Here is a 26,288-nt window from a genome sequence, read left to right on the forward strand (position 1 = left end):
TGCAGTGTTTTGTAAAGTGATGCTTGCCTTGTTCTTTGGCTGCCCCAATATAAAAGTCTCATTGTGGAGCTTTTGCTCCCATAATGACCCTCTGTGACAAAGACAGAATCTGATGTAGTTACATATTCATGGAAGCCGTTCACTGCGATACGTTCAGGAGAGAGAATTTTCTGAGACGGTGGCAGGCGATCACACACACACACGCATGGCCGAGTCCATTTGCTCAAATGGAGAGATAATTGTACTGAAGCCATTAGCATCTCAATATCAGTCGAACACTTCTCACATGTAGAGAGAGAGAGAGAGAGAGAGGACACAGCGCACCTCACACATGGAGGCTGGTTAATGGACCTCACTCTCCAAACGCTCCAGTTGTGATTGTAACACTTCTCTGCCAAGATTTGCATCTTTTTATGGATTAGTTAAAAGATTTATCTGAGAACCGATTTATTCAAATTCATATTTTGTAATGATGTAACACACATAGACAAATATGCATGCACACACACACACACACACACACACACAGACACACACACTATATATATATATATTGTTACAAAACCCAATGGTCAAAGGCTGTGTAGCCACCTGTCTAATGGCTGGTCTTTTTTTAATGTATATAAACAGTAATAAAAAAATTCATTGACGGCCCGTCTCACTAATGAAAGAGACAAATTACACAGGGACCGGTGTAATGACTGGTCTGAGATGGGAAAGTGTGGTTTTATATTACTGAGATGATTAAAGCTATTGTTGTACAAAGTGCTAAAAGTCACATGGTACTTTGTGTTGGTGCAGTCTGGAGATGTTTGACAGCTGGATGCAGTCACATTTTCACAAACTGTTGTTCAGAAATTTGTCCATAGAGGCCTGTGAGAGCATAGACTTCATTAATCTGCAGTCACAGTTAATCGGTCGCCTCATTACTAAACAGACACATCCAGAGCAATTCACAGTGCACTAATTGTGGAGACAGTCACCTGGAATTAAGTCATCCTTCGTTTCTATTGTTTCTTAATATTGAAATGGTGAGGGTTATGTGTTTTTGCACTTTAAAAGTAATACCTCCAGGATGTATTCTGTCATTTATTCCAATTTTAACATGTAAAACCACACATTTACAGATCCACAGATTTAATAGTTTAAGAATCAGTCACTAAAAACAGACAATGGTTGACTACTAATCTGACTACTAAACTTTATGATATATTAAGGCACAAACAGCACGTAGGCAGCTCAGATCTCAGACCATTAAGTGAATATCTAAAAATCTCAGTCTTCTTCTCGGCGTCCTGCTGATTGCACAACGGCGGATCATTTTATTCCTGGCTGGTCTTTTTTTAATGTATATAAACAGTACGCTATTTTAGAAATGAATTAGGGAGAATTAATAAATTATGAATAGTTTATCGCTATTGAGTGAATAATATGTAATCATGTAATCAATAAAAAGTAACTGTAGTATGATTACAAGTATTTAACATTTTTTATTTAATCTAATTACAAGTACTTTATTTTTGGAAACCGATTCCAGCGCTGGTTACTAACTGATTACTTATTACTTTTTAACATATACAGTTTATTGTAATATATACAGTACTGTGACATTGTAAGAAATATTGCTGCTACAAATATAACATGAAATAACCCCCATTTAGCAGACATGAATCACCTCGTAGCAGATCTATACAGGTGGAGCTGGGGAAGGAGGAGGGTTTCTGAAGCAAGCTGCACTGCTGCTGCAAGCACTAGTCATATATTTGAATGTTAAGCAGAGAGCTCATTGGCTACCGATACAGGAGAGAACCAATCAGCTGTGCCATGTGATAATGATGTCATCAGGTCAGATAGAGTTAGACCTATCAGACTGCGCCATCTAGAGTTTCATGCCAGAACTATTTAAAGGAAAAGTTCAGCCAAAACTGAACATTTGCTGATAGCCATTGACTTTGAACAATATGGGGAAGAGTAAGTGATGACCATGTTCATTTTTGGGTGAACTTTAGCTTTAATTGAAAGTCATACTTATTCATCACACATAGTACATAATAATGTTTAGTCCCCTAGTATAAAAGCCAATGCCAAAAACTCAATTTTATTAGTCCTATACTTGGCTTTAAACAAAATTAAGTAAACAGTCGAGCCATTTTTGCAAACTATAGTTCAGCGCTTAGGAGGTTAGAGCTATTCATTTGTAGCAGTCGCAGTAAAGTATGCCAGATTGTATTAGTCTGCAACATGTTCATAGCTCACAACCAGGCTGCAAGATGAAGAACTTAACTTTATGAAATGCAATCAGAACACTTTTTTTGGCCGTGTTTACAGCATTAAATAAAAAAATTCAAATGTATGCATTTAGCAGACGCTTAGTGACTTACAGTGCATTCAGGCTATCGATTTTTACCTATCATGTGTTCCTAGGGATATCGAACCCCCAACCTTGCGCCTGTTAACGCAATGCTCTACCACTTGAGCTACAGGAACACTAAGCATTAACTGATATAAGCATAATTCCTTTATTAAATCGGGTTCTAAAACAACACAAACAGTAAATACACAATCATCAGTCATCTGTGATGACCCCCCCCCCCATCTTTCAGTTCTCCATGTCACTTTTCATTTTACTTTCCTCTTTTCTCCTCCATCCAGGTTGGCATGACAACAGATGAAACCAATGGCTTTATTCAGCGATCCAGCAATCAGCCCCCTCTGCTCAGGCCAGGCTATCCGAAATCAATCTGAACCTCCCCAAACAATGTTGCCATGTCACCGTACACCTGACAGGTATTGAGGTATTCAGCTCTTGTCCTGTATCACGCTGGGACCCCCCCTCCGTCCCATTACCCACCCATTCAGAGCAGTCAAAGCCCAGGGCTCAAGCAGGCAAAACTGTTATGATCCTCTGGGTTTGGGCTCAGATAAAGCGCAATTGAGGAAACACACTGAAGTCTGTGTTTGGCCGATATACAGATACAGAGCCATTGGGAGACCTCAGTTGACATGAGATAGGGAGGTCTTGTATAGAGACTGTACAAGACTGAAAAAATTCATTGACGGCCCGTCTCACTAATGAAAGAGACAAATTACACAGGGACCGGTGTAATGACTGGTCTGAGATGGGAAAGTGTGGTTTTATATTACTGAGATGATTAAAGCTATTGTTGTACAAAGTGCTAAAAGTCACATGGTACTTTGTGTTGGTGCAGTCTGGAGATGTTTGACAGCTGGATGCAGTCACATTTTCACAAACTGTTGTTCAGAAATTTGTCCATAGAGGCCGGTGAGAGCATAGACTTCATTAATCTGCAGTCACAGTTAATCGGTCGCCTCATTACTAAACAGACACATCCAGAGCAATTCACAGTGCACTAATTGTGGAGACAGTCACCTGGAATTAAGTCATCCTTCGTTTCTATTGTTTCTTAATATTGAAATGGTGAGGGTTATGTGTTTTTGCACTTTAAAAGTAATACCTCCAGGATGTATTCTGTCATTTATTCCAATTTTAACATGTAAAACCAAACATTTACAGATGCACAGATTTAATAGTTTAAGAATCAGTCACTAAAAACAGACAATGGTTGACTACTAATCTGACTACTAAACTTTATGATATATTAAGGCACAAACAGCACGTAGGCAGCTCAGATCTCAGACCATTAAGTGAATATCTAAAAATCTCAGTCTTCTTCTCGGCGTCCTGCTGATTGCACAACGGCGGATCATTTTATTCCTGATCAGGTGAGAATTCAGCATTTGATATTATTGCTGCTAGAAATAATCAGCTGCTTGTGCTGGTAATAATTACGTTTTTTGGTTTTCCTGTTGCTGACTGAGGCGTTTTATACAGCTAGACATCTGTAGATCAAATCATGTCCCGAAGGACAATTAACCAGAAATTTAACCAAATTGCAGCTAATTTTGTGTTTTCCACTCATATTTTTCCCAGTCTGTTTATCTTTTGCTCTCTTTCTCAGAAACTCCTTCCTTTTTTTCACTCACAATGTTGTTGCTGTTGTTTTTGTGTGCCCCTGGAGATGTTATCGATGCCGAATGTGAGTACGAGTGGTAGTCTGATATTTGGTACCTTAAAGAGCTATTTCTGCCTGATTTAACTCAACAATAACAATTTTCTGTGTAGGTATAAAATGAGAAAATGTATTGTATTTCTAATAGAAATGTGCATAAATAGTATGCCAAAAAAAATAAAAAATGGGGTATTGATACTCAAAAATTGACTTTGGCATGCATATAATACGCAAGTGTTTGGCATGCATATGATACGCAGTTTTCACGTGCATATGATACGCATCTACCCCACAACCCTAATTCATTGCGTAGCATATACACGCCATTTTTGCATATCAATACCACAAGTTTTTGATTTTATTTGGCATATGCATCATGAGATCAGGTTGTATAAAATGAAGTATTAAGGTGATATTGAACAATATTATTCACTTGAATAAAACCAGTGGTAACCATTTTTAGGCATGAGTCTGCAGTCCGCTTATAGATTGGTGATCAGTTGGTCATTTAAAAATATTGAAAGTTTGACCTCCTCTTATAAATTAAGCATATGTTTTACATTTTTTACAACTTTGCAGCATATTATTTCCAGTGAAACACTGGTTTTGGGGAAATCCCAGATTTTCTATGTGCCTTTTGCCCTCACTGTATGCAGACTTTTGATATCTTTTGATGGGGCTATTTTTATTATTATTTTTTGCATGACCGGTATTGCCAGGAAAAAAAACAGAGTGAGAATGAGAAATGTGTGTTGTTTGCTCAGGCAGCTGGTTAGTAACTCCCGTCTCGTTTTATTTCACCCCTCTCGTTATTCTGTCCTTCCTTCCCTACCTTTCTCAATTCCCTCTGACCCCAGGCGCGCTCCCATCAGCCCAGCGAGTGTCGTGGACAGAGAGAAATGGAGAAAGAAGCAGGAATGGAGGGAGAGACACACGTGAGCGGAGGAGTGTTAATAGTTATTGATCCGCTGTGTTTTTAATGTGCAGCGTGGGCGACTGCCACAGCGAGGCGAGGGAGGCAGACACGATCACGGGAAAGCTAACACACAGAGAGCCGGTGTAATAGAAATCTCGCTCCCCTGTTTTTTGCACCGCGTCCCTCCCCTCTCTTCCATCTCTCTCTCTCTCTCTATCTCGGGCTGTAGATTGATCTTCCTCTTCCTGCTGTTTGGGGCTCTGTCATTACCCTCTCTGTCATTAGAGAGGAGTCAGCAGCCGGCCGCCCTGCCTGCATCAGTCTACACAGACAGCTCGACGCATCCCTCACACTGACTCTACATTTATAACAGCAGCTGACACACACACACACACACACACACTCATGCATCCAGACCAGAGGATCTCGAACCCTTGACTTGTGCTCCAGGGGTCTGAGGGTTTTACCAACACACTGACATCACTGTGATCTTCAAAACACAGATGAACTAAAAACACACCTATCGATTTTTTTCTTTAACATCTACATTTTGCACGCTTGCTTTAACATTGTTCACCCACCTCGCTCTCTAAAAACTAGTTTCAGCTCTCATGAGATTTGCTTCATTAAAAATATTATCCCAGTGCTTTTTGTTTGACACGGTAGGCCTGCTACAGTTATTGGCAATACCATTATATTTATTTCAATGAATACAGCATGATTTTTTTTTAATATGGCACTTCATTTAGTAAAATAACTTCCACTGATGGGAAGTAATAGTTTTGATTTGAATAAAACCCACCAATTTTACCAATATCACATAAAGCATTTTTAACCTTCCTGACAAAAACAAAATATACAGAGTATATATCTGAACACTATTTAGTATTAGTTTCAATTGGTGTTTTTATTGTGCATAATGGCTGCATATTGGTACATATAACATAGTAATGCCTTAAAACTCTTAGTTAATACCTTAGTTTAATGATTTAATTATTTGTTAGCTTTCATAAGCTCAGAAACCCACTGAAGTTAACTCGTGTTCAACCCATTATGGTCTCCATTTCTGGCAAATGTGAAAGCATGTAATATTGCATTGATCCACCATCCAATCAAATACAATGTTTGTACCTTTTTCATAATGTACTGTATGATTTCCATTATGCAAATCTGTTTACTTGAGTTGATTTCTAACTTGAATGCTTTTTGACCCCAGTAAATAGTATTGATTTTTCATTTGTTTAATCCTTCTCAAGGCAATGTTATAAATCTCATAAACAGACTGCCTCAGCGCAGGACCATAATCAGCATGATTTTATTATTAACAGTGCAGAAATACAGGGTACTGTGTTTTTTACTGAGCACTTTTGCACATAAAATATGACTCTTTAGAAATGCCAGTAAATCACACATTTGATTAATGCTCTGTTCATTTATTCATACATTTAAGGCTGTATTTGCAGGTGTTTTGTGCTGTTGTGTCTTCTTTTGTTATGCTTATTAAGGTCTTTATTAAGCTGACACATGCAATGCAAATGAAGCTATTACTTATGATAATTGTTGTTTTGTTGGTGTTAGCTCTGAAGGGCAGTGATATCTGTCTGTTCCTTTCTTTCTGACGGAGATGTTAAATGTTTCAGATGAAAACACATTCCGGGTCTTAGGAACCATTCTGTCAATGACAACTGTTCGGTCATTACTATTAACAGTGTGTTTCACTGAGGAACATGCATGTGTGTGTCCATGAGAGGAGGGGACAAATAATTGTAACAGAAGACCTGAAAGTATCCGATGGGAATCTGAAGTCCATCGACTGATTCTGATCTGAATGCTTGAGCTCCCAGTGGCCTTGATTTCTCCAGATGTCTGTGGGCCCCCACACCGGGGGTCAAACCCCTACATGTGGGAGCAGTTTGGGGAAGAAGTAAGAAGACACCTGAGGATGCCATTGCGTGGTTTGGGTGGAAGCTGAGGGCCAGACACATATGACGGCCCCTAACCGCTTAATTTGTTTGAACATGATGTTCAACAGATCTCAGTCTGTGTACATTTCCTCTTTAGAAGCGTAAATATTTGACTACTTTCACTTTGCCCCCGTAAGAAGCAAATTTCCTCGCAGAATATTAAAATGGAATGTCAGGTTATGAATATGAATTGCTCGGCATTTACATGTATCATTTGTGAAATGACGCAGAATGATTTTTCTTGCAGAGAGCGAGAGAAATTACAGGCTGAGCTCTTTGAATATCCTTAAGCATTGTGAGGAAATGTTTAATCTGTCTCCCGCTGGGAAACAGAAACCTAATGCAGTATCTCAGTACCTCTGCTTGTCTGGCCGCAGACATTTTAATGCATTTCAGAGTTCTTCTCTAGGTACGAGATGATGGACGGAGGAACCTTATATTTGCGAACACCCAGGGTTTAATGCACTCAGCGCCGCTCGCGCCTTGTCTTCCAGCCAACAAAACATGTTCCGTGGAATAAAAGAAAAAGCAGAGCACAAAATTATTCTCCCTGCCTTCTATCAAGCTCCTGCATTCAGCAGCGCGTCTGAAGGGCGCGTCAGTCCGCCTGCTCTCTCAGAGAGGTAATTATCCTTTTTCCTGTCACAGGGCTCCAAATGATCTCTAACCACTGGGGAGCTTTTTTAGGGGCTCAGCTTTGTCAATAGGAAGTCGAAAGAGCTTTAATTTTCAGACAGCTGCACATGGACTTTCATCTCGGCATTATTCCCCTGTAGCGGTCATCCACCCGAGAGCGCGCGCGCGCGCGCTCCTTTTGTTTGTGACGTGGGGCCGAGCGCGTGTGCACGGCCTCGCCGCATTAACATATTTATTTATAGACTTACACTTTCTTACAGTCATTTTTGTGTAACGATTTTCACACTCGACATTGTCTGTGTAATTTCCCTTTCAGTGTCTCTCTGTTTTCTCCTCTCTTTCCTTCCCTTTCAGAAAGAGCCATGAATGGATGGAAAATTATCACAATTACTCACATAATTGAGCCGTCTTTGTGGCAAGTGCGGCTCGAGGAGCCCTTTTTCCATCAGCCAAAATGGTTTCATTATAGGGGTTTTCATATTCCCTGACACAGGGCACGGGGGGTGGGGGGTGCTGAAGTCGCTGGGGGAGAAGGGCGGATCATTAAGGTCACAGTGGGGATAATTATCTTGACTATGGAAAGAGCATCCAGCACCTTTTTCCTCTTCGCCACCACAAAAGCACCGTCCCTGGCCTTTCGGCACAAAGAACTTCGAAATAAATGGCACTTCCACCTACAACTTGTCCACAAAGAGAGAGAGACGTGTATCAACATGACAATTTTCCATTATTAAGACTAATGGCGGTCTGCCTTGGGAGATCAAGGGGAGAGGGGGACGTGTTCAGGTGTGCTGGAGGACTGACCTCTCCCCCGTCTCTGTTTGGGACTTAACTCCGAACAAAACCCCGAAAGGGGATGGAGAACCCCCTCCGCCGCGCCTCATTATTTAATTACAGAATTTGCATGTTGCCAGTCTTTGTGGGGCCATTAATTGGACAATGGGAAGTGCATTTGCGACGGTGTAATCAAACCTGGTTTCATTACGCGTAAGGCAGCAGTCTAAATGACGCAACGCTGCACGTGATGACGACGCAGCTGTGACATCATCATCCGCAGGCCTCGGCGGCTCCGAGCGCTTCCGCTTCGCCAGGCTATGACTTTTAGTGAATTTAATTTGCTGCGTAGTTTGAAGATTTGATGACTGCCTGTCTCGAGCCTGGAGACACAACAAGCACAAATACCACACGAGTCGTGACAATTCCGCAGTCGTTTCTTTTCCTCCTCGTCGATGCGTTAAGTAGCTAGGCCTAACCGTCTGTCGGGCGGATTTTTCTATTTCTCCCAGTAACACCTAACTCGGGTAATTGGTCATTTTTGGAGGGCAATTTTGGGGCAGGTGTGGGGATGCTGGGCAGACTGTTCTGACCCCTGCTGCTGTGGTAATGATGGAGGGAGGCTGGCGGGCTCTGCTCACCCTCACCTGCGGCCCAGGTGAGTGATGGGTGTAGATGAGCAGGTAGCAGAGGATCCCGAGCTGATCCCGTCCAGTCGAATCACAGCCGTGTGTTTTGGTAATCGCGTGACACGCACACCTGTCATTTGCTGCTACATTTCATATTTTAGAGAATGAATGGTGTTTTAAAGGCAGAAACCGTAATGATGGGTAGATTTAACACAGCAGTTTGTTTATTTCAGCAAACATGACATCAAAATGATTCAAAGGTTTGTATGTGTTTTAATATCAATGCGGGCTAATATTATATTTACTGTCCATAAAATAGCAGAGACCTGCAAACAGAACCCGTGTGATAATGTGTGCATGTCCCAAAACTGAACAAGAGGCGATGAGACCCCTCAGCTGAAGCTAAAAAAAAAGGGACTGAAAATAATCGAAGGAATCCGTGAGCTTAATACATATGGTATGCAAAAATTATTTAATTAGAGGTGAAATATCAAAAAAATCTATTTTAAAGTTTAAACCAAAATTCGACTGAATCTGTTCTGAATTTATATATGTTATAAATGCTCTTTCAAATGTTATTTTTAGAAATGTACACACACATAATGGTTAAGATTACAAAATGCAAAAGGGTTTGCATTACAAATGTATTATTTTTAGATTTTTTGAACAGAAAAAAAACCTGTCAGAGAACTGTGACATTCTGAGAATATGAGAAGAATTGTGTATTTATTGTTTACAAATATGGTAGCACTTTATTTTAAGGTGTCCATGTTACATGTAATTACTATTATAATATCAATAAATTATGCATAATTGCATGCAAATAACCCTAATCCCAACCCTTATGTATTAAGTACATGTAGTTCATTAATATTACTCAGTACTTAAATGTATAATTACACTGTAACAAGGACTCCTTAAAAATAAAGTGTTACCCAAAACTATTAAATTCACAATTCAGAAAAAAAAAGGAATTGGTTTAATTTTGTCCAAAACTTTTTAGTCTTTGATGTTCTAGTGGAAACAAAACGTTACAAACCCTGCAACTGCATTATTTTAACAGCACACCTAACTTTTCCACACTGATTGACACAGTAATCTGTGGTTACACCTCAGAGTGTCTCTCTCTCTCTCACACACACACACACACACACACACGTTGCTCTTGGTCTCAACAAATTCTCTCACAGTGTCTCTTTGTCCATTGGAATTCAGTGGAGCAGCAAATTGAAGGTGCTGCCTGCTTAAACCCCTCCAAGAGAAAACCCACAGCTGTTTTACCATCATCAGGATTGATCAGATTCTCTGAAATGGGATCATTACGTCTGATCGAATCTGCCGCTGTGAGTCTTTGCTGCTGAAGGAAAGCCCAGGGCTGAATTCATATGAGCGGGTGTAAACAAGCTGTAATTGTAAGTCCCTGGGTAAAGACTGGACCGGTATACGTCCCCAAACACAGAGCACAGACGCATTCGGCTGAGATGTCAATGTTAATGCTCTCTTAATAACATTTTAAACAGCTCCACTTAAACCTGATTTGTTCAGTCCAAATATGTGGTGGAGGAAATGTAAGCTTTTTTACACTGTCATTTTCAGTGGGGATATGTGTGTGTGTGTTGTTCTAATATGATAATGGGATCATATTCTGTTTCATTAGTGCCGTGTCTCTTTAATTTGAAATAGCCCTCCATCATAATGCAGGGTCTGTCAGAAGGATGCAATCTCACACGAGGCAAACACATGAAGTGTAGACTGAATTAGAGATTATATAGTGCACTACAACTTATTTTAGACGTAACTTATCTACTGCAAAGCACACCCAATGCAAAATTAAGCTTGAAAGCTAATGCAAACAAATTGAGTTCATATTTGATTCCATTAAACGTTGTGCTCTTCTGACAATAAATAAACATACAGTTACACGTTTTGGTAATGTCTCATTACACCATGAAACTCGACCAGTTTCATCGTGATTGATTCTCAGTTCCATTGTGATGTTGTCTTACAATCTGTTAACAATTTTTTTAATAATTAGGCATCTGTCCGGATTTGGGCTTTGGCTCTCAGGAACACTTTATCAACGGGACATCTCATGGGTCACACTGAGCTGGTACGAAAGCTTCATACTGAAACAATTAAAAAAGAATCCCATGCCACCAAAAACAGAAACTAATCAGAGACTTCGCCTTCAATTTTATCCGGATGCAAACTCGGAAGTCCCTTTACAGTTGAGAACCAGACCCTGAAAGGACGGATGAGGCCATAAACCCAATTGTCTCTATTTGAAGCAGTTTGTCAGCTCATGTCTGGATCACAAGCACACACACACACACACACACTGAGTGGGCCTGAACTGGTGTGGTGCACTAAATCAGGGCAGCATAGCAGGTGTTTGACTCTCGTTCTTGATGATCCTCTTCTGTGGAAAGTGCTCTAACTCATCATCTCACATGCTGCTTTATTTGAGTTGCGTCTAAACAGAGAACTGCTGTGGTTTCATCCTGACACGGTGGGCAGTTGGACTGAGCTGTGTAATTATGATGGGACTGACCACATGGACAGTAAGAAACTGTTCTGTGATGTCCAGATTTCATTTAAGAGAGACCAGCGTTTTTTCTGTCATCCTTTTAAATTAAAACCACTTTTGTTCTAAAAGTAAATATATCAGATTTGGTTTTTAATTTAGCAAAACTGAAAAAAATAATAATAATAATAATAATTGTCCACAATAAAATGTAAGCATAGAGCAAGAGAAAAAAAGTGATTATAAGTTATTCGTATGGTTAAATAATTTGCAAGAGAAACTTTCTTTTTAGAGTTTTATTAAAATACAATTTTGATGATTTCTCACAGGGATTTTTTTTTGTTTTTACTTTAGATCTGGATATTTAACTAATAAATGTATTACTGGTGCTGTGCTTAACTGTTACAAATCGATCATTAATAATAATAATGTCATTGCATTATTATAATTCAGTGATATAAAATGAGAGCATTTGCTAAATAAATAATTTTACACGTGTAATTGTAAAAATTGAAGCTAGTCTTGTTACATGAAATTTGCTGTCGTCATAACACTTTATATATGTGTATCTCATAAATTCAGAATAATCGAAGACAATAAACACGTGTAACTCGTTTGGTGATAATTATTGGCATTATTTTCGCTCATAATGAGGATCCTCGAGGTTGATTGCGAATGTCATCTGAAATACAAATTGCTTTAAATTGGACCATTCTGAGGATGGTGGCTATCTAACAGGTATTTGTCAGATGTGGTCGTCAGTGCATATCATCCGGGCATCGTGTCAGTTCCAGGGACATCTCTGTGCAATATTCAGGAGTTTTTCTCGTGCGAGGTTTTTCTGATTTCACTGTATTTTATTATGACGGAGTGTGAGAGAACACATGTGGAGATTATGACAGATTCGAGGAGGACTGCGGAGGAGAGATAGAAATGAGAGGAGGATGTGCAGCAGTCCTGTGAAAATCAGAGGTTTTATTTTTCTCTTCTCTTGGCGTGTTAGTTATCTTGAAAACGGATATATCCCCAGCTCGCGATGTTATCGAATATCTAAACAAAACGTTTGATTGAATTGCTCTGTCTGTCATGCAACGTGTTTCTGAAGAGCTACACATTCAGGAAAAACATGTTACAATCGATTAGAGTAACTTCATGCGTCGCCGCTTATAATTTTACACCAATGTTTTAATGTCACAGTTATCCAAACCGTATAACAAAACGCTGAAACTATTTTACAGATTATAAATGAGTGATATTATTTCAAATATTGCAATCCGTAAGCAAAGAGTTAGGCCCTTTCTCAGTTTAACTGCAGACAGATCGAGATAATTCTGCGCCACAATTCGTCTGATGGTCAAATTTATTATATTTCATTTCCAATAAAAAAATAATAATATGAATACGATTGCATGTTTTTTAACTTGGGTGGTTTCGGATATTGCTTCCTTAAGATATTTACAAACATACGATTTATTTATTTATAAAAAAATATTTAGAAACAAATAAATGAACATTTAAAGTTTTTTTTACGGATCAGTAAGTAGATAAATATAGCTGCAAGCGTGTGCATTTGTTGTGATAATTGCTAAGGTAGTGCTGTGTGAACTTATAAATATAGCTAGCAATATATTGCTCTGGTGTAGATGTTTTATTTGTTGATTTGTTTTGATGTTTTTTTTTTTTATTATTATTTAACTTTTCCTGCATCATTGGGTCTGCCACATGTGGACTGATCGCACTTAGGCTTCACATCTTAAAACTAAAAGCTGCAGATAATTTTAAAATAACCGTACAATAAAAACCAAAACACTGCGACGTCAGCCGAATCTGACAGGAGTGCGGCAGATAACAGGAGCTGTTACCGACACCGACCCGTTTCTCTGATCCTCAAGCGCAATGATTCAACCCACGCGCGCGTGCACAACGCCGCAAGTGTTAAATACACAGCTAATTATGCGTATGAAAATTAAACAACAGTGTTATGCTAATTTAGCTGGATTCAGCTGTGTCTTCAAGCACTCGAGACTAGCATTTTAACCAAATGAATCATCAAAGTAATTCATCTTTGCGTTTATACCTGTACTTAATCATATCTGTTAGGTGTTAAATGCTTTGCTCACGAAGCCGTGACCAGCAGAAAATGCAAGAGCATGCTAAAATTGTTTTTAATTGTTTTTTTTTTTAATATATTGTTAGGTCAAATAATTTTGTTTGCTGTTGTTATTCCTTATTAAATTTGCACTTTAATAAAATAATAGCCTAATAATGCCAGGGCATTATTATTACGCACTGATCATGTGAAAACAATTAGTTTTTGAAAGAACATGTTGATTATTCGTTTTAATGTGTAGTATTTTGTGTTAGTGAACACTGTTTGAAACCAAATCTCAAATATCAAAACCAAACATCAAAATCTGATGATATTTTATAATCTGATGTGTGGTAAATATTGTGGCTCTGCAGGAAGGTGTTTGAGCCCTCCACACACGGCCTATGCGTCTCGGTCCATTCCCTAAATTTCTACATTAGCATTGCACAATAGAGTCACAGGTTGGTCTTGTTTCTTGAGTTTATCAGGTCCGTCGGACCCGACCCTCGGATCACCAATCCGCGTCGCTCTTGGAGGGAGTGGACCAATCAGAGAGCACCTTGGATAAATATTCATGATTCCCTGATTCAAACCTTTGAGCGAGTTTGTCTGGATCCACAGCATCGTACCTAGACTTTTCACAGAGACAAACTACATTTTCTTATGAATGGAAAGTGAAAAAATCAGTTGCGCTTAAATTGGGCTCCATCCTTCACTCAGATCATAGAAGAAAACAAAAAAGCAGGGAGAGAGAGAGAGCGAGAGCGAGAGACATGACCATGTCTACAATACCAGAGAGTCTTAACAGCCCAGTCTCAGGAAAGAGCGTGTTCATGGAATTTGGGCCACCAAGTCAGCAAATGTCGCCTTCATCTATGAGCCACGGACATTATTCAATGCACTGTTTACACTCATCCGGACACCCGCAGCACGAGAGCGCGTACAGCCCGGCTCCGTCCTTCCCCAGATCTCTGCCTTATCCATACGTCAACTCGGTCGGTAGCCATTCCTCCAGTCCGTACCTCAGCACCGTGCAGACTTACCCAAACAACTCGGCTCTGGCGCAGACGAGGCTGGAGGACCCAGGTAAGAAACACTGCGTGCATGCCTTTGGTCTTCGCTGGTCGATGCGTTTGTCGGCGCGCTGCGAGAATGTTGGACTGGAGTAGCCCAGATGTGCTGTTATTAGGCTTGGTAATTATTTATTGCGTAATGCTATAAACAATGTATGCAATTAAGGGTAATTATACCTAAAGTGCCGCCTGTAAAACTTGTGCACAGTGATGTGAGCCGCGCTGCATGAACAGTCGGTGAGACAGCTTCTTTTCTCTCTCCCTCCCAGCGCCGGAGTCAGAGAAAAACACCGTGGTGGAGGGAGGAGAGGTGCGTTTCAACGGGAAAGGCAAAAAGATCCGCAAACCCCGGACCATCTACTCCAGCCTCCAGCTGCAGGCTCTGAACAGGAGGTTCCAGCAGACTCAGTATCTGGCTCTACCGGAGAGAGCCGAGCTCGCCGCGTCCCTGGGGCTCACGCAGACACAGGCATGTGTGCTCAGCCTTCACGCGCTTTCTAGAAACCAATTCGATTTTGTGCACGAATTTATACAACCATTCAATGCTTTAGTAATTGCATCTTCTCATGTTTGTTTTAAAGTCTTGGGCCTGTAGCTAATCAAGGGTTGCACTTGTTTGAGGGACATTTTTAAAGAGAATTAAAATCATGCGTAAAACGATTCAATTGCATGCGATATAGATAACAGAAACAGATGCTGTCGCTCGTTCTGACTTCCCTACCCTTTTTTTCTTTTTAGGTGAAGATCTGGTTTCAGAATAAACGCTCCAAGTTTAAGAAACTGATGAAGCAAGGAGGAGGAACAATTGACACGAACGCTTTGGCAAACGGGCGCGGACTGTCCACCGGATCTCCATCCGTAGCGAGCGTCTGGAACTCAACAGCCAGCGTCAAAACATCCACACCGACCTCGTATATTCCCAGTTACACCTCATGGTATCCCACAGCACACCAGGACACTATGCAGCAGCCGCAGCTCATGTGAACCAGCACTGCTGACACAACCCCGCCCCTCTCTCCACCAGTGGCCCAGATCAGGGGACCCAGCACGGGCCACTCACCCTGCGGCCTTACACACACACTGGCCCTCCGCAGCCCAGACCAGATGCGAGCCGGGGACGCTCTCTGAAAGACACCTGCTGACACACCGGCCAGCGTGGACCGAGCGAGGCTCGTCTGCACCGGAGAGGAAACGCATCTCTTTTTTTTTAATTGAAGGGAATGCCGGGAAAAAGGGTTAAATCAAAGCTACTGCTTTCCCCCTTTCCGTGACTTTTTTGATGTGTAAAAAAAAAAAAAAAAAAAAAAAAAAAAAATTAATGAAACTGTACCTAGTCAGAAATGTATTTCATTTTCTTCAAATTTGTAATTTTCCGTCAGAAATTTGGAATTACCGGTTTGTCCATCCACAACAGAGTGCTGCTGTGCTGTGAGTGCGCGAGAGCGACATGAACATCACACAGACACGCGCTTCTTCCAGAAGCTCGTACAGTCGCTGCAGGCTTGTGTAAAAACTGGGATAAATCACACCGTGAGCAAGTGTGAACGTCTCAAGATTTCCCCCATTTTAAAGGGTACAAAGAAACCTTTAAACAAACTTGTTTTCTATGTATGGCGTTTTGTGTTTATTTAAATATAACTTATTTAGAACTTTGTTTTTTTTGTTTGTTTTGTATCTGTTCGTATGTTTTATTTAAAATAAATGTTCTTTAAATTATGACGTCAGGCTGCATTATAAAAATAGAAGCATTCCCCTCGGATCTGAACCTAGTTTGTAAAGCTGAGTGTTTCTGGATCCTCCGAAGAGAAGCGGAGTGCAGATAAACGCGTCTCCGTCACCGACAGATGGGGAGTGTTGACAGCTCTAATGTACAGAAATAGTCGTTTTCGTTGTGTGCTGAATAATTTGTGCAAAAGGATCTAAACATGATTGTGTTGATTAAAATCCATGTGTCTTTCCGTTTTGAGAAGTAGTTACCGGTCACATTAATTTATTGTTTTTGTCTTATGGAGTCTTGTATATAATGTGTAAACTCGAACAGTAAACATCTGCTTATGAAAGAAGTTACACAATGTCATCGCAACGTTTATTGCTTTACCAACAACAAAACATAATAATAATAATAATAAAAATAATAATGCAACTCAGGTACTGATGACACAACTGAACTAATGCAAAAATCAAACTTGCTTTGTAAATAAACACGCCTATCTCAAGACTTAGCCAACTTGCTTCAATATCCAAAATTATTTGTTTTCTGCAGATACCGTGCTTTTCAAACTAAATAAAAAAGCATTTTGATCATTAGCCAGTTCAGTTATTAAATTAGCATACATTAATTTACAAAAACGTCATATTTTTCTCACTCAATTTTTGTCTTTTTAGTTTTTTAACGACACCTCTGGCTTTCCATTGCAATCTGAACCACCGATTAATCTTGTGGTGGTTTCTGTAGCACAGTAATTCCTCCGACAATAAAGGCACTTGTTTCTTTTCACTTTCGTTTAGCCGCTATGAGCTCTTTTCTGCTCTTGTGTGGTTGCTTTTGAAGGCCGTGTGTTAAGTGAATAATCGGGCAGGTGCCGCTCACAGAGGGGCAGCCGAAGAAAGACTGGGGCTGGGAGGGGGGCAGATGCAGAAAGGTAAAGAATGACGTGCTCAAAGGGTCTTTTGTTTGGGGCTGATGGTTTAACTGCGCATTTTAGGGAAATTCTGATGCAGAACAATAATAGAATAATATAATATCCAGTTAGCTATTATAGTGTTCTGTCGCGGATATATTCCTTCGATTCTATTCTTAATAGCAATTTACTTGTATAATTATTATTATTTATTAAATTAATAATGATATAAAAAATGCACAGTCTAAAATTGGATTTGGACAATAATATTTCAATGCATAAGATAGTCTATTAGAAATACTGTGAATTCAGTTGGCCTTGCATCTGCTGTTTGAGTGTTGAGTTCTTCCCATTGCAGTGGGTGCGGGGTGCAGCGATTATTGTGACAGATTTTGACACTCTTCATGTGTGGTCTTTAAAAATGTCCTGGTCAAAGCAGGAAATGGCCCCGCGCGCTCAGTGCTCCAGCAGTGCTCTCCAGATTAATACGCAGAGAACTATATATGTGCGCGTGTGTTATTGTTATTTAAACAATGTAGTAGTCCTATTATTATTATTATTATTCTTTACAGTCTCCGCCGTGGTGTTATAGATCACAATGCTTATTAATTCGTTTTATGATTTAATGCTGCGTCCATTTTACCGGTTTCCAGAGTAAATTGCACTATTTTTTTATTTATTTATCTTCTCTCGAGAATTTCCAGGCGTCTAGCTAATTTTCAGAATAGGCCTTCACCTATATATTTTCTCGAACATTTGTTACAGATTGGCTAATATTGATATGAATCAATGCAGCAACTTGTAGGCTACCGTGGATTTGACGAGTGTTAGAGTTGAATATAAATGTGAAATATGTCATTTCGCCCCCTAAAAATATTCCAAGCACAACTCTTGGGAAGGAATGAAAGAAGAAGCAGCGTTGTTCTGTCTCTTTCTCCGACATGCAGCTGTGGAGCAGAGAGGGTCAGCGTTATTTCACTCTATTCTCCTCTTGATTACGCGCAGGGCCCATCAAACCAGACATAATTACAGTCATTCCCTCCTTACTTATTCTAATGCAGCTTCCCATCTACGGGATAATTATGAGCAATTTTTTTTTCGCACGTGGAATCTTTTGTTAACAAAAGAGATAGCGCACTGAAAGAAAATTTGCTGTGCCATGGGGGAAAAAAAGAAAAGGGAAAAAAGGCGAGTGAAATAGGTGCGCAGCGGTAGTTATAAGTAAGGCTGGCAAATTGCTTGCAGGTGTATACCGAGAGATTTGTCAATGGGAAGAGGGATCGAAATGAGCACAATGTCGGAGTGATGAAGGCAGAGGTGAAATTATAGAACAAGGGCTGCTTTATTTTCCACTGGATTCTATAGGCTAGACAAAATATCACGCAATTTCAGACAGCTTTATTAATGAGGTAGACCACTCTAGTCTGATTCAAAGCAGCAAATGGTGCAGCTACTATATTTTATTTTCTCCAAATAACCGAATAAGATTTTCCAGCTAAAAAAAAATAAAAAATAATTTAGCCGTCAAATTCGTTCAAATTATCCAACAGTAGCTATTATTCGCTTAATGACGACGTTTTATTATTGTTACTTTTTGAAGAATGCTCCGGCGATATTTATATGTCTTCAGTGCTCCAGTATAATGCTCCTAACAACATTTCTAAATACTATTTTGCTCAGAGCCTTTCGATGCAAAGCGCATTTCAAACCACATCGTTTGACTCGTCATAATCATAATACATCATAATAACGAGTGCAAAAAAATTTAATAATAAAAAATAAATAAAAAGTTGAATAAAATGTTTAAAATGAATGCGCATCCTTCTTACCTTAATATGCAATAAACGCGAACACAAAGAGTGGCAGACGTAGCTATAAGATGCCTGTCAGTGTTGAGAGAAGCAGAAGAACAGGAGAAGAGCATCCAGCATCATGGCATAGCCTCGGCTCCTCCAGCATCATGGCATAGCCTCGGCTCCCCGGCTCCCAGGATCTGCCTCCTCTAGCTGGGCTCAGAGCTGACACGCTCTCCGAGCAGGAATGAAAAATCCTGCTTTATTTTCCCTCTTTATAGCTGATGGAAAAAATTGCTGATTATTAGCATAAATGTTTACTCCTCATTACGCTGATGACATTGTGCACTCGAGATCTTGGTAATCTTTGGGAAAATTATGAGTAATTTTTAAAAATTTAAAGCAGCAGTTACCATGCAATTCAGGATAATTTTGCGTTGGCTCCAAACGGATATAATTATCGCGGAGTCAAGATGTTATGCTAAAAACTATGCATTGATATTACCATTTATTATGTACATACAACTTTGACAATGTTGATGCTTGAAATAGCTGGAAATTGTCTTGCGCAAAAATTACAGTCCATATTAGGACATCTAAAATTGCGAAGAATTATATAGTAATTGCAGGCTTTCAGATCGGGGAGCCAGAATGCTCAACTGGAGCAATTGTGGATAAAATTACAGATCAGAGTATAAATTAGGGATGGGGTATGGCATTTTTCAAGTTGTCTACAGGATTCCGGAAGTGTCTGAAACCACAGCATTGCTAATCTTTCAGAGAGAAAGACACGCGGAGCGTGCGCTCGCAGACAGCTCCAATACGGTTTTACATTCGTTTGCATTTGCAAGGTGTGACACTTGTCCAAGTAGAACCACCTGAGTTAATAGACCTAATCCATGGCCATGTTTGCCAGATACAACGAGACAGCAAAAATACAGGCTGACAGAACCGGCGCAAAACCCGCTGGTGCATGTGGTTAAGCGTCTGGTTTGCTCTGCGTGTGGAATATGGGTTAACATGATCCGGTTTGCTCGGAGGGCTGTTGGGCTGCTGCACTTGATGTGATAGGCCTATTTCATTGTTCTTGATCGCGTTAAAACTTCCCAAGAGCTCGTCTCAAGGGACGCGTGGCGTGGGTAAACCCTTCTGCGTTAACAGCGCGTTACTGGGGCCTTTAGCGCTATTGGTTAAACACGGCAGTCCCGTTTCCCGTAGTGTTTATACTGTTGAACGGATAAAGTCTGGACCTTGTGGATCTCTGTAGGGCACATTTCAATACGGGCGTAGTCTCAGCCCGGGGCGACACCATAACCTCTTGTAATGTGGCAATCACCGACAGGATACATCCTCATCACATGCGTCTGCTTTATTACTCATGAATCCTCAAATAAACTGATTCATGCGAGACCAAAAGGAACCAGTGTTACTTGTATCATTTCAAAAGGAACAACTGATATTAAGACACAAGCTGTGATACTTGTCATGCATAATTAATAATAGCCAATTCCTGCTCTGTAATAAACAAGGTCATGGTTATGTTATTATAACGTAAAAAAAAAAGAAATAAAAAAATATCTTTTTTTAAAATTGTGCATTATTTTGTTTTGACAACGCGTTTGATTTTAAGGAATTAACACTTTTAGTTGTGTCGCTTATTCGTTTGAAGTGATGCATTGCATGTGCATGCGTCGGTTTCAGCATGACGCATGACTCAAATTCCCCTGCACATAATTCGGCATTTTGTTTTCCACTAAATTAACTAGTTTTTTCTTTGTTATGCGGCGTGGAAAATTAATGTAGGCTACAGGGCAGTCAAGTCCCTGTTACAAAGGCCTCGCATTGTGCGTGGGCTGGTGGAAGTTGTGAGAAATGTTTCCACGTTGTTTAGCTCGGGGCATTTGTGATACTGCCTTTTTGGCTGCGCTGACTTCATAAAACGTCTGGAGCGCAGAGCTCTGACTCCAGAGAGTCTGAACCCAGCAGAACGCCTTCATGCCGGGGCGTGTTTGCGCGCTCATTCCCAGCCCGAGGCGCTTCTGTCGGCCTCCTCCAGCCTTTGTCCTCAACTTTTATGAATCCGAAAATGTATGAAAATAGTCAGACTATATAGTGCCTATAGTGAATTTAATGAAGAACCTTGTTTATGCTATTCTCTTGACATACTTATTACAGAGTAACCTGGACACACCTGTCACGTTAGTCAACAAAAGGTAGCCTAAATTTGTGGGTTTTGTGGGAAACATTTACAAGAAGTTGCATCGCGTCTCGAGCCAGACTTATTAAAGACTAGAGACTCAACTGGCGCCGAAGCAAAAAGAAGAAGGCGTGGACAGTTCTGTGAAAAAAAAAAAAAAAACCCTACCAACAGCGAACCAAGGAGAGAAAACAAACTACATTCGTAATCCCCAAAGAATAGACGCATATAAAATGCATTAACATGGAAGGTTTCATTTTATTTAAATAAGTCTGAATCATTATAGTGTCAGAAATGTTCATTCGGTTTTCAAAATAAATAGCCTAAACAAAGTACTCCAGAAAAAATACCCCTTTACATGTGAACATGACTTTAGGACAATCAGTAGCTTACGAGTGTTTTTCATTAGTGTTTTGTCCTTATTATTAAAAACCGTGAGAGCCCTATGTGATACACGAATGACAACAGTATTAAATAGACGTACAGAGATTTTCAACTTACTTTACGCACTAAATATAAAACGAACAAACAGACTAAAAACAAATCAAAGACAGGCGCATGAAACACATTTACTGTGGAGAGGGACAGATAAGTTATTTTCAGAAGGCACCGAACAGCTTCAGGTTGTGCTACATGTGCTCTTTCACCCTGCTGCAATATTCACTCCGTTAATGTCCGCGTGAGCTCTCTAGGCTTTGGATAATAGTAATTCACCGAACAACTGGTTTTAATCCCATTGAACAAAATAAATAAATACAAAAATAATTGTAGCCTATATGTTTGATTATTTAGTGTCTGCTTGTTGACGACATAGCATGAGAAGAAACAGTGTTACGCCCAAAACGCACTGGCAATGATCAACGTGGCAATGGTCCTACTGGAAAACAGGACTAAAAGTCATCTGATGCAAGTTCGCAAGTTTTAGAGTCTGTCGAGTCAAAAAATGGTCCCGGCGCTGACAGGTGTGTTGTGGTGAAGCGGCGGCTGTAGATGGCTCGTGGAGGAGTACCAGGGGTAGTTAGTCAGAAAGGAAGCGGTGGTCGTGCTCGGGGGGCTGCTGCTCTGGGACAAACCCGTGTGAAAGTCCCAGGACGCGCTGAGAGGCGGCGAAGCCTGAGCTGGAGACCCGCTGGAGGCCACGTGCTGCTCGGCCGGGATTTCTCCACTTTTCCACAACTTCTTAAACTTCGAACGACGATTCTGGAACCAGATTTTAACCTGAAAAAACAAGGACAACTCAGTATCTCGAGCAGCATTGTAAGGAACTGCTGTTAATAATATTTAGCAAAATACGATTTTATTATTATTATTATTATTATTATTATTATTATTATTATTATTATTATTATTATTATTATTTTTATTTTATTTTTATTATTACCTCTGCCTATTTAGTTACAATTTTAAATGTTGTTACAGTTTTGATCACTGTTTGCTATAAAATTGAAGGACGGGAATAAGGTGTCTGCTGTTATTATTATTATTATTATTTTTATTATTATTATTATTATTATTATTATTATTTTAAAACCATATTTTCTTAGGTCAAAATTAATTAGCATTTAACTATATCTACTATTTATATATATATATATATATATATATATATATATATATATATATATATATATATATATATATATATATATATATATATATATATAAAAGGATATATATATATGAGTAGTATTGTTGGCTGGAGGAAGTTTTAGGAAGCTGTACCTGTGTCTGCGTGAGGCCCAGAGAAGCGGCCAGCTCGGCTCTCTCGGGCAGAGCCAGATACTGAGTCTTCTGAAACCTCCTCAGCAGAGCCGCCAGCTGGAAACTCGAGTAGATAGTACGAGGTTTTCTGACTTTCTTTGGTTTTCCATTAACCATTCGAATTTCCGGTTCACTTTCCTCTTTTTCTGGGGGAGAAAACACACAAACGTAGATGTAAATACGCCTTGAAAGGACCGGAGTTGTCCCAAACTAATATTTTAAAATTGTAATAACTTCAGGAGGCTTTCAAGATTGCTGCAGAGTGACACTTCATTTTCATTCTACACCAAAAATAACAAATGTATCATAATTTCAAATCAATATTTGAGGTCGCAGATGTAATAATTAATAAAATGCGCACTTAAAGGAATCTCGTCAAAATTAGGAATAATGCATTGCATTAAACGTCGCTCTATGTTTACTGTTGCTCAGTAATTATGCACACACATAGGCTAACATTACAGGCCAGTTGTGACCATAAGTTAAAACGCAAAGTGAGCAAGAGAGGGAGAGATATTTACCAGCATCCGCAGGAGCTGCTGAGGAGCAGGAGCCGAACGTGCTGTAGGAACCAAACGCGTTGCTGAAGCCCAGCTCATATGACTTAGTGTTGTACTGGACGCTGTTCATGCTGTTGTTCTGGTACTGGTAAGAGCTGATCTGGCCGTATGGAGAGCCCGCGCACTGCCCGGCCTGCTGGTTATTGTTATAGTAGCTGCTGTCGGTGGCGGTGGACACCGGAAGAGTCGGGGATTCCTGGGATTTGTGCAGACTGTGGTAACTGCTGGAGGTAATCTGGTTTGCATGCATATCTGTACTGAGGCTGTCAAAAACTCCAGTCATGTTTTTCGTAACGCAAAAATACTTCAACGCAAGTCCAACGAATGAGCGAACCCATAAAATCTCTCCTAACGCGCAAAACTAAATAAGGTTTCTGAGTTGTGTTGCATTCCACTTTGGAGCGACGCAAAGCAGAACTGTGATTGTCTGTCGGCAGAGATGCGGGAGGACGGACATTTATCGCGCGTCACGGGGGAGGATGAACTTGTGCGCGTGAAGCAGCCAATGAATGCGGGATACACACTGCTCACAGATGCACGCTCACCGGTGATGGTTAACTGCAATACTCTGTGCTGCATGAAAACACACTTCATAGTGCTTTCTTTAAAAAATTAAACATTGATTCATATTTCACGCATAAGTCTATATTCTGATTACATGCACTTCTTATGTATCCCCATAAGGTTTGTTGTTTTATTATTAATCGTTCAAACAAACGCGCACAGTTGGCTGCGTTTGAATTACGGTTACCTTTAAAATAGGTTACCAAATTGGCGCATGCCTGGAAAGCAAACACAATGGATTCAATGTTAAATACAACGCTTCTTCTTAACATAGAGAGGTGATTTCAACCTAGCAATTAGAATTTAGACTTGGGGTTTGTTTTAGGTCTTAAACAACTCTAAGTAACAGCTCTTTTCTGCATGGCATCCTGACCTGAGCGACACCTGTCGGTGAGAGTGTACTACTGTCGTCCTATTAAAACTCATTCTAAAAATAAAGTATCTTATCATTTTAGACAAATGCTTTTGACATCGATTAAGAGTATCTGGCTAAATAAGGTGTCCAGATAACGTCGACAGAAGTAGAATAATATATATCGACTGTAAAATAAAGGGCAGTCCATTCTGCATAAAATAATCAAAAATTATCTTTAATTTTGGGGTTTAATAGATTTCAACTACTATAAACCAAGTAAAAGTTATAGTATGTTACCTTGACTCTTTATGTTGCATGTTTCCAAAGAAACAGATCAGAGTCTGAATTCTCTTTGAAAGGTCATTTAAATAGCAACAGCTCCTCTACTGACAGTGTGCAGGATCACATCAGTGCAGTGACCACCAGAGGAAGCGAAATTGTGCCTCTAATCCTAAGGCTCATGAATATGAATGCGATTATATGACTTTCTCCCTGACGGTTTGTGTTCAGTGTCAAACTGGAAAATCAGATTAACTTTAATTCCCAAAAAACGCCATCATTTTAGATTGAAAACGTATACGCTGTAATAATGAAGCGACACATTTGTACTAGACGTGTGAAATTAATGTGGATAAAAAATACACTCTGAGCCCCTTGCACAACTGAGAAAGTCAAAAAGGGTTAGGTTGTGCCCTACTCAGCCTCAGCTACGAAACTGTCGCATTATACTACAGCAAAGGCTAAGCTCATTAATACTATTAGTTTCTGCGAATTAAGCAACGCCAGAATGACCTAATGACGCACCAAGATTAAAAGATGTACTTCTTGGCCCCTGGCAGCAGTTACAGCAGTGATCCCGCAGGTGTCTCTGCTCCCCGCGCAATCAAAACAACAGCAGCTCGGTTTTTTTTTGTTTGTTTTTTTTTTCTCGTTTTTTCACGGTCTAATGCACCGACTTACAGTTAGCACGATTTACAAACCTTTTGTCTGCGTTGTCTAATATGCATAAGCTAAATGTTATAATATGCTATAATGCATGATATCTGAATATCTTTGTCAAACTAAATGTTTTGTTCTGCATAGCAGTCAGTCACATATGAATAGAGAGTAGAATAGATATAACAACAATAATAATTCGGTTCGTAAAAATATGAATAATGGAATAAAAATCTGGTTTACAGTGATGGCCATAAATGGGGGCATAAAATCCATACTGTTTCAAAAGCATAACCACAAGAGATAAACAATATGATCACGTGGTTTAGTGTGAGGAAATCACTTACTCATCTTTTGTGAGTGAAGTTATTTCCAAATGTAGCCAACAACTTTGCTGCCTTCTTGACAATGTAATGGCATAAACTACAAAACAACGATTTAAACAGATTTCCAGTTCACTGAGTTTTAAGAGATGAATTAAAGTGCTTCTATTAAATTATACGTTTTATATTTCTGCCCTTAAAAAAAACTTCCATTGTATGTGTCACATTAAGTTTGATGTAAGGAACACGGAGCCGTGGATAAACATAAGAGTCTTTAATAGTATCCAACACAGAGGGTAAATCCAACACAGGGAACAGGAGGTAGACACACGTACATCACTGGTAGACCAGACAAACACCAACTGAACAGACTGGAGATAATAAACGCAGGATAACTAGGGACAAAAGGAGGTTCTGGAGGAGTACGGACACCCGGGAGGGGGCCATCAGACGGAGTCCAGGGAGGAGACAGGAGGGACCCGGAGCAGGAGGAGCCCAGCTGGACCCAGGCTACAGCCATAATATCGACCCACGGTAGAGCT

General features: G+C 39.9%; 2 protein-coding genes and 1 long non-coding RNA gene across 3 annotated transcripts in view; 1 reads left to right on the top strand and 2 right to left on the bottom strand.

The window, feature by feature from the left end:
- LOC113109122 (uncharacterized) overlaps nucleotides 1–19,315 on the bottom strand; it is a 20,594-nt gene extending 1,279 nt beyond the window's left edge. Inside the window, exon 1 of the long non-coding RNA XR_003292845.1 lies at nucleotides 19,087–19,315. This is a non-coding gene — a long non-coding RNA (uncharacterized LOC113109122). The remainder of the gene's footprint in view (nucleotides 1–19,086) is intronic.
- On the top strand, nucleotides 13,069–16,708 carry LOC113109121 (homeobox protein Dlx1a). The gene is made up of 3 exons (XM_026272686.1): nucleotides 13,069–14,649; nucleotides 14,906–15,105; nucleotides 15,375–16,708. The coding sequence occupies exons 1-3, from the start codon at nucleotides 14,337–14,339 to the stop codon at nucleotides 15,618–15,620; spliced, it is 759 nt and encodes a 252-aa protein (XP_026128471.1). The 5' UTR covers nucleotides 13,069–14,336; the 3' UTR covers nucleotides 15,621–16,708.
- Nucleotides 19,316–21,481: 2,166 nt separating the features above from the next.
- Nucleotides 21,482–24,010, bottom strand: LOC113109123 (homeobox protein Dlx2a-like). The gene is made up of 3 exons (XM_026272687.1): nucleotides 23,530–24,010; nucleotides 22,970–23,154; nucleotides 21,482–22,465 (listed from the first exon to the last, which is right to left on the bottom strand). Exons 1-3 carry the CDS (start codon nucleotides 23,849–23,851, stop codon nucleotides 22,184–22,186), a joined length of 789 nt encoding a protein of 262 aa, XP_026128472.1. The 5' UTR covers nucleotides 23,852–24,010; the 3' UTR covers nucleotides 21,482–22,183.
- Between the last annotated feature and the right edge of the window lie 2,278 nt (nucleotides 24,011–26,288).

This window comes from Carassius auratus, chromosome 9, assembly GCF_003368295.1.
Source record: "Carassius auratus strain Wakin chromosome 9, ASM336829v1, whole genome shotgun sequence".
NCBI lineage: Eukaryota > Metazoa > Chordata > Actinopteri > Cypriniformes > Cyprinidae > Carassius > Carassius auratus.

Coding starts and splice junctions, on each gene's coding strand:
- LOC113109121 (XM_026272686.1), top strand. CDS start 14,337: ATGACCATGTCTACAATACCAGAGAGTCTTAACAGCCCAGTCTCAGGA. Junction 14,650..14,905: donor GACGAGGCTGGAGGACCCAG/GTAAGAAACACT, acceptor TCTCCCTCCCAG/CGCCGGAGTCAGAGAAAAAC. Junction 15,106..15,374: donor TGGGGCTCACGCAGACACAG/GCATGTGTGCTC, acceptor TTTTCTTTTTAG/GTGAAGATCTGGTTTCAGAA.
- LOC113109123 (XM_026272687.1), bottom strand. CDS start 23,851: ATGACTGGAGTTTTTGACAGCCTCAGTACAGATATGCATGCAAACCAG. Junction 23,155..23,529: donor AGCAGCTCCTGCGGATGCTG/GTAAATATCTCT, acceptor TTTCTCCCCCAG/AAAAAGAGGAAAGTGAACCG. Junction 22,466..22,969: donor TGGGCCTCACGCAGACACAG/GTACAGCTTCCT, acceptor TTGTTTTTTCAG/GTTAAAATCTGGTTCCAGAA.